The sequence below is a fragment of the Glycine max genome, chromosome 17 (genome assembly GCF_000004515.6).
Source record: "Glycine max cultivar Williams 82 chromosome 17, Glycine_max_v4.0, whole genome shotgun sequence".
Taxonomy (NCBI): domain Eukaryota; kingdom Viridiplantae; phylum Streptophyta; class Magnoliopsida; order Fabales; family Fabaceae; genus Glycine; species Glycine max.
In genome coordinates, this window is record NC_038253.2 from 23,052,966 (window position 1) to 23,065,147 (window position 12,182).

General features: G+C 31.2%; 1 protein-coding gene across 2 annotated transcripts in view; it reads right to left on the reverse strand.

Moving 5' to 3' along the window:
• Window positions 1-6,656: 6,656 nt before the first annotated feature.
• The window catches only part of LOC100814083 (DNA-directed RNA polymerase I subunit 2), a 29,391-nt gene continuing 23,865 nt past the window's right edge, over window positions 6,657-12,182 (reverse strand). For both annotated transcript variants that reach the window (XM_003550043.5, XM_006600956.4), the window contains 5 exons: window positions 11,912-12,040; window positions 11,686-11,826; window positions 9,704-9,916; window positions 7,853-8,107; window positions 6,657-7,436 (listed from right to left, as the gene is read on the reverse strand). In XM_003550043.5, the coding sequence (XP_003550091.1) occupies window positions 7,017-7,436; window positions 7,853-8,107; window positions 9,704-9,916; window positions 11,686-11,826; window positions 11,912-12,040 (1,158 nt within the window). In that variant the 3' untranslated portion in view covers window positions 6,657-7,016. The remainder of the gene's footprint in view (window positions 7,437-7,852; window positions 8,108-9,703; window positions 9,917-11,685; window positions 11,827-11,911; window positions 12,041-12,182) is intronic.

A 12,182-nucleotide genomic window follows, 5' to 3' on the forward strand; every position in this document is an offset into this window, starting at 1 on the left:
AACAGTTGATGGGCATTATCACGAAAGTCAAAGTGATTCTCCCATGGAATAGAGCAGAACTAGGGCAGAATTTCTACATAGAAGATCTGGATTTTCCCATGTGTATAAAGATCGATGTTTGAGCTATGTAGCAATCTGATTTTAATGTTGATTTGGGGATGAAGTTGGCCTCTTAAATAGAAGAAGTTTGGTTGAGACAAGTATCTTTTAGGCAACTTTAAAGGCATAGCATTCACTGTGTTGCCACTCCCAACACCAAATTCAAGATAGCAGTTGACAGATTAACTCCTTTTTGTCTCACTAACTGCTACAAAAGGAAGGAGAAGCTTTAAGAAGAATATGAAAATGCACCTCCTTCACGCTACATCAAAGTTCGTCATGGTCGCCTTTTCCGACCAGCATGAGATTATGGAAAAGAAAGACAAGACCATTGATGACTTGATGACTCTCAGGCGCGTAAAGAAGTTCATCGCACATTGCTCTGGTGTTGAACCAAAAGACAAGCCCCTTACAGATGGTTATCATGAGAAGATTGAAAGAAATTATAATTACCTTTATTGTTGGCATCAAGCTTTCATCAGACCATCTGATAAGAATGCTTTTACTCCTTGGAAGACAAGGTTTTATTATCAATCTAACAAACAAAGTTCTTATTTTGTTTGTTTTCCTTACTCAACCTTTTTCTTCATAGTGGTAGAACCTGCTATTATTAAGATCCAAGAGAAATTCTACAAGAGTATGAATATTAGCCCACTCGTGATGACTATGAAGCTTTTATGGATGAGTTATGGGCTACTCATGATGCTCATTCAAAGCTATTCTCATAAGAAAAAAGGCTTGGAGATATTCTTCTTCATTTGATTCATCTGATTCTGAAGGCCCCATTCCTGGACTATGGAGTTTTGAGTTCTTTTTTATGGGTGCCAATCAAAAGGGGGAGGAAGTTAAGATCAATATAACATCAAGATAAGATTACAAAGAACAAAGAAGAAGATCATGCATCATCTGAGGGGGAGCAGACTTGAAGATATAAGGATCAAGATCCCCTCTTTTATTTCTTATGTATCTCGTGTACTACACATAACACATCGTCTTGTTGTAAAATATGTTTGATCAGACATTGTGCCAAAGTTTCTTGTTCTCTTTATATCACTTCTTTGATATTTATTGAATCACATTTCTACTTCTTTCATGTTTAAGTGCTTGCATTTTTTCATGTTGCATCTTTTAAAACTTGTATTTGTTTGGCATCAACAAAAAGGGGGAAATTGTTGAGTCATAAGATGAACTATGATCTTTAATAATTTTGATTTGATACAAATAAATACAAAATTTAAAAAGTTGCATATAAAATACTAAGAGACGAAAGTGTTGTATCTGCGTCTAATGGAACAAATGTTAGTTGACAAATACTAGTTTTGTGAAGCATTAAAGACTAAGTTAATGCTTTGACATGTTGATCCTTTGTGTAAAGAATGTTTGTATATTCTTCCTAAGATCTGTCAAAGTGGAAAAAACAAGAGAGTAATCAAGTTTAAACTCTTTTTTTACATAAAGGGCGTGTAACCGATGTAGCGGTCTACTCTAATCAAAAGTTAATGTATGTGACTACTGAAGCCAACTAGAAATGTGTTGTTCAAGGAAGATAAGCAGACTAATAAGGGGTGGACTAAAAGTTGACAAGCATTTAATACTCCAACAAATATTTGCTCTAGATGATGCAACAAATGTAACATAATATTGTTTAGACAAAACAATTACTTGCTGAAGAAACCCATACATACTAGAAGATTTAAAGTATTCAAGTGATGATACTTTAACAAAGCATTCTCTCTAGCCTTCAAACTCTTTAATTCAAATTTTCTTAAGTTGTAAAAAAGTCTCAAAATACTTTTTATATCCTAAGAGAAAAAAGATAGTGGGCTTATTTGTATATCCATCTATAAGACAATTATAGATTTGTCTATGTGCACCTTTCCTTTAAAAAAGTTTCTTGATTTGTTTTTGAGCCCAAAATGGCTTGGTAAGAAAAACATACTTGGGTTGTAAAAGCTTGGAGATAGCTTTTTGTATGAGGCAGAAGTGGAAGTGAAAAATACTTGTAACCTTGTTGAGAGTTAATGAAAACTCGGTGGATTACCAAGAATTTGACGTAGCCTCAGTGGTAGAGATGAACCAGTATAAAATTTCTATGTTCTTTCCCTTTCTTCCTTATATGTTAACTGAATTTTTAAGTTGTGGTTCTTTTGTTTGTAAAATTTGTTAAAGAGTTTATGTCTGCTATAACAGTTCCTTTAAAACTTTGTTTTTACCGTCTTTAGCTTATCAAAATAATGTCTAACTTTGTTTTCCTTTAAAATTTGTTAAAGAGTTTATGTCTGCTATAACATAACAGTTGTGACAATTTTTAAATCACAATTCAACTCCCTTGTGATTTTTGCCTTTATAGAAAATATCAAAGGCATTAGTCCAAAAATATAAAATACTTTACTAAACCAATAAAATCAATAAAATGTATCTAAAATTCAACAACGATAAATGTTCCATCAAAAGATAAACCATATAATTCAACCAAAAAGGCACCCCAAAAAATATAGTTAGTTAAATCAAGATGTTCATTAAGAGATTATCAAAATATGAATCATACTAACTTGAAGTTTATCCAAGATAAGCATTCCTTCGGTGACATCTGCAAGAACAAGTCCTTCTTTGGTTTAGTATTAAGCAAAATACCCGCCATGTAACAAGTTTTGTCGTCTAGATTCAAGATCTCTTTTGTAGCATCCCAAATATTAGTTTTCATTTCTCTATCTCTTTCTCTTTTTCTCCATTAAGTTAGACATTATTTTTTTCAAAATTAATAACAATATTCTCAATGCTAGTATAAAGGTCTTCTAAAACTTTGGCTTGATTGTTGGTCCCAACTGAGCTAGAACTCCCTCCATACTCAACATATGAGGAAAATTTTAAAGATGAATGGTCACTTTCGTCCCTAAAAGTGTAAGACATTGACAATTCAGTTCTTGAAAGAACAAAATATCTTATTTAGTCCCTGAATGTATAAAAAATGTAATAATTACATTATATCATACATCATAATGTCAAATCGGTCCCTTAATGTAAAATTGATTTTTGAACATTACAATTTAACGACAAAATGAACTATGAAAACTTAATAATAAGATATAATTGTTTAACTTTTTACACATTTAGGGACGAAAACATATTTCCATTCTTTAAGGAATTAAATTATCACCTTTTTAACACTGTAGGGACAAAAGTAACCATTTAGGTTTAAGATTTTCCTCAAGTTCCAATAGGGGTCTAGTAACCTACCTCAAAAGAGGACCTTGATTGGTAAAGCACTCATCTTTCCAAAATCTCACAATACTGCCATCTCCAAATCCCAGAGGAATTATGCCCTACTTTAAAATTTATAAAAAATATTATTGAAAAATGATGATGAAAATTACCTTGTTAGTTGACACTTAAGGAAAAAAATGAAGAGAAAGAAGTGTAGGTATAACAAGTAATATAATGTGATAGAAAAAGTAAGCTAAAAAAAGTTATAGGCATCAATGAAGTATTTGTAACGTTGAAGTATCCGCATATAATTATCAAAAATTATTTTATACATTTAATTTATCAATTTTCTCTTATTCTATTTCTATTAAGTTAATGGATTTAATTAAATTGACTAAGCAAAGATGCATAAGTTGTTGTAAATCATCTGACATTATCTTATATTCTCATGAATAATAAAAATACTTCTTCTATTCATATATATAAAAGAAATAAATAATTAATACATCAAAACCAATAAAAATAGTTAAATTAGTTAATTTAAATTAATAATATCATTAATTAAATTTTATTCTATAATTACCAATATAATTCTATATTTTAAGTAACAATTATATTTAATAACATTGGTGAATAAATATTTTTCACCTATGAAATGATTAATTTTCTCATTAGTAAATTTCACACTAAAATTAAGAGTATAAAAAATGCGTCTATGTATTTCTTATATAAATGTATAGTAATATATTTAAAAGTGAATCTATTTCTTATAATCGCAATAAAAAAATATATGTATTTATTTCTTATATTTATATAAATGATCAAATTAGCTAGATAGTAATATTTTTGTACTCGATATTGTTATATATTTTTCTTTATAAAAAATATTAGATAATATCATATATTGTACTCGATATTATTATACATGTAAAAATTTTAAAAAATAATTCTTGGCCCCTCGAATTGACTTCCTGGCTCTGCCTCTGTCCAAGCCTCCACGACAAAGAATCAATAAAATTCCGGGTGTCCCATCTAAAGCACGATCACAACAAACAAAGCGTAAACACAAACACAAATAGGTAAGCATTTGGACACAAGTATTGTAAGAGAACATGCGAACGACACATAAAACACGCAATCATGTTTGTGTAGATAAACGACAATCTTGAAACCTACGAAATGTTAAAACTTGACAAAGAAATTGCATTAGCATATATTTTTAAAAAATAATTATACAATAAAGAGAAACATAATTAAGAATAGAATAAAAAGAATATAAGTTAATGTGAATTAATATAATAGAGAAAAAATAAAAACAGATTGTTATAAGGATTTAATTGATATAAACAACGTAAAGATTTCTTGCACCATTAATAATCACAAGATGTTATATCTTAAAAAAAAAACAATTAAATCTTATGGTAACTAGATTAAAAGTCACATATATCATAAATTATAGATGTTTTAGGTTGATTTGCAAATATCTCACCTTATTATAATATAAAAAAGGTTTATTAAAAAATATTTTTATAAAATAATTCTAAATCATCATCCAACTATACCCTTTAATTTTCTTTATATTTTCTGATGTATCCATGATATTAATGTGAAGTATATATCAATTTTATTAATCTTTTACGAAAAACTTTATTAATCACCTCGAATTCAATACCTTGCATAAGAGAACCAAATCTAATACCACTCCAACCAACAACTTATTGATTATACTTCCTTTATATGATAAGTTTTAAAAGTGATCTATATTTTTTTTTTTTAGGTAAAAAAACATTTTATATTTTCAAGACATTAAATATATTATTTTTTCATTTATTACTTTCAAGACGAGAGAAGAACTTGTAGGAGAATATAACATTACCCGTTTTAACGTGGCCTTTAGTGTGACATTGTATAAAATAAATATTTCTTATATTTGTAATTACATTTTATAAAAATACAAATAAAAGGTCTAACGGGAAAAAATAATATAAAAATGATTTAATTATGTTTCTAGTTTCTCAAATCTTGTCAATAGAAAAAAAAAAGTTCCTCAAATTTTGGGGTCTGTATTTTTTAGTTTCCAAATTAAAATTTTGTTCTCTTAAATTCGAAAAATATTTTTTCTAATCCGTCAAATTATGTTTGGACGTATAATTTGTGAATGTTTTTGACCGCAAGAGGGATTAAAATAAGCATTTCACAAACTTTGACAGACTAATAAACTATAAATTACAATTTGAGTTTCATAAATTTGAGAAACTAAAAATATATCTAAGTCTTTACAATTAACAATAAAATCAATATTGCTTAACTAGGGTGTGACTGTCAACTGGTCCACAAAAACTTAAAATATTAAATTTGAGAAAATATAATCACTACCAAAATTTATTACTGATAAAATTTAGGAAAACGCCATTAAAAATATCATTGAAACCGAATATTTAAGTTAGAGTTTTCTTTTAAAGAAATTTAATTTAGAGTTGATTACACATAAGGAATGTATGAGTACCATACAATGTTCAATGTTCGTTAAAAACTACTCACCTAAAGTAATCAAGAATTAATTGTAACAAAATATATAATAAATATTTTATTTTGATAATAATTTGATTTTATATTTAGTTATCTCCTGCTCTCCGCATATATCAATGCAACAAAGAATCAAAATTACGTAATCTATTGTATTTTTTTATTAAATTTTAGAATTATTGAATTGTCACAACTAATACATCTTCAAAATAGAATTGACAGTTGTCACTGAATCCCCTGAAGTATTGAAATTAAAATTTAATATTTGTCTACCATTTTACCTTAGAGAGGACTTTTAATACATCTTCAAAATAGAATTGACAAAGTTGTCACAGAATCCCCTCTGAAGTATTGAAATTAAAATTTCAATATTTGTCTATCATTTTACCTTAGAGAGGACTTTTAATACATCTTCAAAATAGAATTGACAAAGTTGTCACAGAATCCCCTGAAGTATTGAAATTAAAATTTTAAGATATCAAATTGTCATAACTTATATCTCAATCTTAAGATTAAGAATATAAATGCCGTATCCAATCAATTCTTTCTATTAAAGATCTCATCTATATTAATTTATCTTGACTAAATTATAAAAACTAAACTTTCTTAATGATTATAATTGAGTTATTATTTATAATTTAATTAAAAAGCATAAAAAATGGATTGTCGTATAATTAAAAAACATTTTTATAATAATTACTTTAAAAAATTGCAACTAGAATAATTTCTAATTAGTTGAGGACATAAAAATCTTTATGCTGAGTAAGAGTATCAAAATTAAACTATATTGTATGAATTTACTTTTACTAAAGGTGGATACAACATAATTTAATACGAAAAACAATAGACAATTGTATTTGTCCTCAAGCAATGATTAAGGGTGCTATCACCACAACTCAAGATTATGATACAATTTACGACATTATAAAATCTACCTATCTCCTCCCACCATTTGAATCCATTAAACAATATTTTCACATGACTAACTTCAATCCTTGCACGACTATCAGGATCTGTTAAAAGCAGCCAGCAATTCAGATTAGTCTGTGATGTCACCTATATGAATGCATGGCCTGGAAATTTTTTAACTCCCCATGATGTGAGCAAGCATCTGAGCCTCCATTGAACATTCCTGTTGTGATACAAATCACAAACTTAACACATCCAATCAATTTAAGTATAACATATCAGGCTCCGGCTCCAGCTCCATCACTGAGCTTAAGAGTCATTTTTATATTCATTGCTGCTAACTCGGCAGCCAAATATCTAAATACATAGGGCATGGCAACTGTCTCCATGCCCTTACTCGTTTGGCAAGCATGACAAGTGACCTTTTTCGGAGCTCTTCCCGGGGGTAGACCACCAATCTCCCGAACTGGCCGCTTTTGAGGTTGGGTGAATGTTGTTGTAAGCATGCTTCCACAAAGTGAACAAACATCAGCAATGTGATAATCAGAACAGGTGTGCAACCTATCATGCAGAAGATATGCAGCTCCATGTGCAAGCAGAGAGTCGCGTTCCATTTCTCCAAATCGAATTCCCCCACCACGCTTTCGTCCTTTTATTGGCTGCCGGGTGACCTGGTCAATTGTGCCAGTAGATCGAACCTATAACAGAGAAAAAGAACTTGGTATTAAAAACCATTTAGTTAGGCAGTAGCAAGATAACCCTTTATTGCAATTAAGGGGGAAAGTGAATAAAAATATCAAGCAATCTACTCATCCACAAGAGTCAATATTGGAACCGTTGTTTATCAAAATGTCTTTGAATTTGTTGTCAGCAGAAAGCAATTCAATAGAACAAAGAACAGAAGTTATACTGTTCCACTCCCATCAGCATAAAAACCCTAACAATTTATTGAGTTTAAATTTAATATACCCTATGAAGTTTTTTACACTGTCAACTAACAACACTTGAACACTATCACAACCACTATCTAGAAAGCCTAACATTTTCAGAAAACATGGAGAAGTATCATTTTGCTGGTGGTTATATAGGAAGTCAAAACAGTGAATTAGTTCACCTGAAATTTGTCTGAAACCATGTGACGCAGCCGTTGATAATAAACAGGTCCAATAAATATCTCACATGTTAGTTCCGTTCCATAAACACCACTATATAGAACCTCCAAACCGTGATAATTAAATCCTTTTTCTCTTAGCAGAAGGCCAAGATCATCGACAATTGAACCTGACATTGAATCAGACTCCCCACTGTCTTTCTTCACTGAACTTCGAAATGGAGTTGCATCTACAAATTCTCCACGCAAGCTACCTCCCTGCAAAAAGAAATTATTATTAATCATTCATGCCTTCTAACATGAGACAGATACAGCACAGCTAAGCTAAGATACAACATAAGAAATTGATGTAATATTAGCATAAAAACACAAATATTAAAGATATCCAAGTTTCCTAAGTCAGCATTAGTCATTGTAGACACAATAAAATACTATAATTTATCTAATTATAGTGCAACTGCAATGTACAAATTTTCAATAAATAACTGAAAGATGTAGGCTAGAAGTATCTGAAATGATTCATGTTGAACTCTAATACAGCAACCATTTTGGATGTACAAGTATGGTGCTTCATAGTTCTTAACATAATCAGTAAAAAGTGAAGACAAGCCTAAACACAAAAATGACCCTAAGATAGATAATAGATAAATAGCCAAATTCGTCCTTGAAAGTGTGATGAGGTAACAAATTGGTTCCTAGAAGATGAAAAATATAAATTTATTTCCTGAATGTGCAAAAAGTACAATAAATTAATCCTGTCATTAAATTTGTCAGACCATTTTGTCATTAAGTTGTAATATTCAAAGACCAATTTGACAATAAGTTGTATTTTTTGAGGACCAATTTGACAATAAGTTGCAAAGTTTAAGGACCAATTTGTCATTAAATCTAATTTGTCACACTTTTTGCACATTCAGGTACTAAATTTGAATTTTTCATCTTTCAAGGACCAATTTGTCAACGCCTCACACTTTTAGAGACAAATTTGGCTATTTACCCATAAATTAAAGGAACTACATAGTAATAATATCATTCTCACATGACATTCTCACATGACATTCTCATATCTTTATCTACTATCAACCATAGTTATCAATTTCAGACAGTGGTGGGTAGCAGTCAACTCTGAAAATGCTATAGCTGGATGGCGGGCTGGCCAATATTTTAAATGTTATGATACAAACTAAACAGTATACATACTACACATATAAATACTCAAAAAAAAAAACAAATCAAAATACCCAAAATTAAAGAAATTTATGATAAAAAAATAAGTCACGGTTTACACACATAATCACCACCCACCTAGAAGCAATAAGAACATAGTAATGAAGTCATAAAGCAATAGGAACATAGTAATAATGAAGTTAAAAAATGAAAGATGATGGTAAAATTAATAGAAAAGGAACATAGCAAATTAGATAAAATTTAGCAGGATGTGAACACAGAAGTCTAAAGGAAGAAGAAAGGACAGAAGACATGGGAAAAAGAATGTTTTATAAACTGTGAAGGAACAAAGGTCAAAACAGAGACTTTTTGTGAAATATATTGCCCAAAAAAACCAAAAAATGGTGTCCCAGGGGTATAAATTGGGGATTGAAGGCTATATCATGGTAGCACCGTTATTGTGCACAAAAGTCACTATTTTGTCTCCTATCCTATCAATGGTCACTATCTCCACTTTTTGAATCCCATAGCAATCCAGGGGCCACTCCACTCAGCTATAGTGCACTATTGACTACTATGCTATCAACTACGTCAAATCAAATAAAAATTGATAACTTATATGATAATCTTCATGCATAAGGCTTTTGTTGTATAGATAATCTTCATGCGATTGTTTAGTCGTAGTACCTTAGCAGCAACAGATTCCAAAAGCATAGCAATTGTCATCCTGGAAGGAAATGCATGAGGATTGATAATGAGATCTGGGCGCATCCCAGTATTTCCAGAAAATGGCATATCAACGTCTGGCCACAACTGAGAGCAAACGCCTTTCTGCCCATGTCTACTGCTAAATTTATCACCAATAACAGGGTTCCGAGGATGTCGAAAGCGTATGTTAACCTGCTCCAATAAGCATAAGCCAAAAATTAGCAGATCAAAGTGAATAATCAAAAAAAGAACTATAAGCCCAGTAAAAAGATATCAACTGACTAACCAAATCAAACTACACTGAATATAAGGTTATCTAGCTTGAATTTATGTTTCCGTTGCTAGTATCATATCTCTTGAAACAACATTCAGATTACAAAATCCAGGATTATGCAGTGTAGAAGTCAATATAAAAATGGATTAACTAAGTTTTTAGTCCTTGAACTTTTTCAAAATTTGATGTTTAGTCCCTGAACAAATATTTGACCGCTCTTATAGTCCTTAAACTTTTTTTCGTCAATTGGTTTAGTCCAAACCAATTTGACCGTTAAATGAGGATGTGGCAGTCTGAGACCACCACGTGTTATTTTTTTTATTATTTAATGAAATTCATTTTCTGGCAGTTAAAAACCACTAGAAAATGCTTCAAATTTGCCCCACTCATATCATAGCTTCTTTTCCTCATCAGAAAACAACACTAGCAAGTGTCATCTCATCTGTTTCCATCTATTCAAACCCCAATAGAAAACTCTGTTGGAAATCTCGCTTGTGTCATTGCTGCCTCAGTCTCCAACCAGATTCATGATTGGAGACCACTCATTTCCTCCTTCACCCCCAAACCTTCTCTCCCCCACTTCACGTTTCTTCAAATCTTGAAAACCCAGCTTCAGTTTTGAGTTGTTCGCATCCCAGACATCACAACGGTGGCAGGATGCGTGGGGGGCGACTCGTTTCGAGACTCCCCTCAGACCCCTTCACATTCTCGCACTCACCGCTGCTTGTTCCGTTACGCACTTGCTCCCTGTTAATATAAAGTGCTGACTTTTGATGTATATAATCGATTTTTGTTGCAGAGTGTTGTCTAAAGCTTGAAGCGTTAAGGTTAGCCGAGGTTCAGTTGAAACAAGTTCCTTCCCAATTTGTTGATTCCTTGTAACATTGGTTGATTTCTGGAGAGGAAATTGTTTCTGTGTTTGTGGTGATTTGGGGGATCGTAGTAACATGTTTGGGTATCTATTTCTGGTTTGTGGTTTGAAAGAACTGGACCTTATTTGATTAAAGTTATGAATATGTTATTATTTATTTTTCATTGATTCAAGTTGAAAACCAGGCATTTTCTGGCAGTTTTGAACCGCCAGAAATCTAATTGGCATCAAACGTAATAAAATAATGATAAAAATAGCACCACATCATCATTTGACAGCTACATTTAACAGCAGGGACCAAAAGTTGTAACAGAAAAAAGTTTAAGGACTAAGACCAGTCAAATATTTGTTTAGGGACTAAAAACTAATTTTGAAAAAGTTCAAGGACTAAAAACTTAGTTAACCCAACAAAAAATTATCAGGGATTGGTAAAAAATAGAAACTTCAATTGCAAATCAAACAATTTTTGTTTTATGAATTATAAATTGATGAAATTTTATTGAAGAGAGGACATAAACATGGGCAAAAGGGAATCTAAAATATCATCTTTCAATTATATTAACAAAAGGACAACAGCAAGTAAAAAAAGGTAATCAGCATAATACAGCTCTCTGTTCCTTGCATATCAGAATGGAAAAGAACTCAAAGAAAACATGAATGGAGCATCAAAGGTCAAGGGAAGTAAATAACATAGTTCAATCATTGACAAGATCAATCTGTGCAAATGCATACAAGAACCTATACTTTTCTTTCTTTTAAACATCAAAAGTTCACCAAATAAAGAGAAGAAAATTATAACGAAATTTCTTGACTCACCTTTTGAAGGTGCTTCTTGTTTTTGACATCAACAGCAACATAGTCAACATAAACAGCTTCAGAACCCTTTCTTTTTAAGGTGTGTATGGAACTTGTTACTTCATTATAAATGCTACAATAGGGTTCATCTGGCCGTATCATCTGAAAGTCAAACATCAAAATTTTTTCTGACAAAATTGAAGTCAAGAGAAGGTACTGGGGGAGGGAGGGGATAAAGGCATAATACCTGACCAACATGTGGAAGTCCATCTGAATCGATTGAGGGACAAGCTGATTTCTCTAAATTACTTTTTCTGAACATTCTTGAAGATCGGTCTAACCTTCCCCCTTGTTCAGTTAAGTCAATAGTTTCTGTCTGCCAAAACAGTCATAAAAAGAAAATTTGCCATCAGAATTTGAATCAGGAACATTACCCCTTTATCCAACACAAACAACAGAAGAAATCAATACAACCAGACCATGACACCAGCAGAACAAGGGCAAAAAGGAACTCAGAT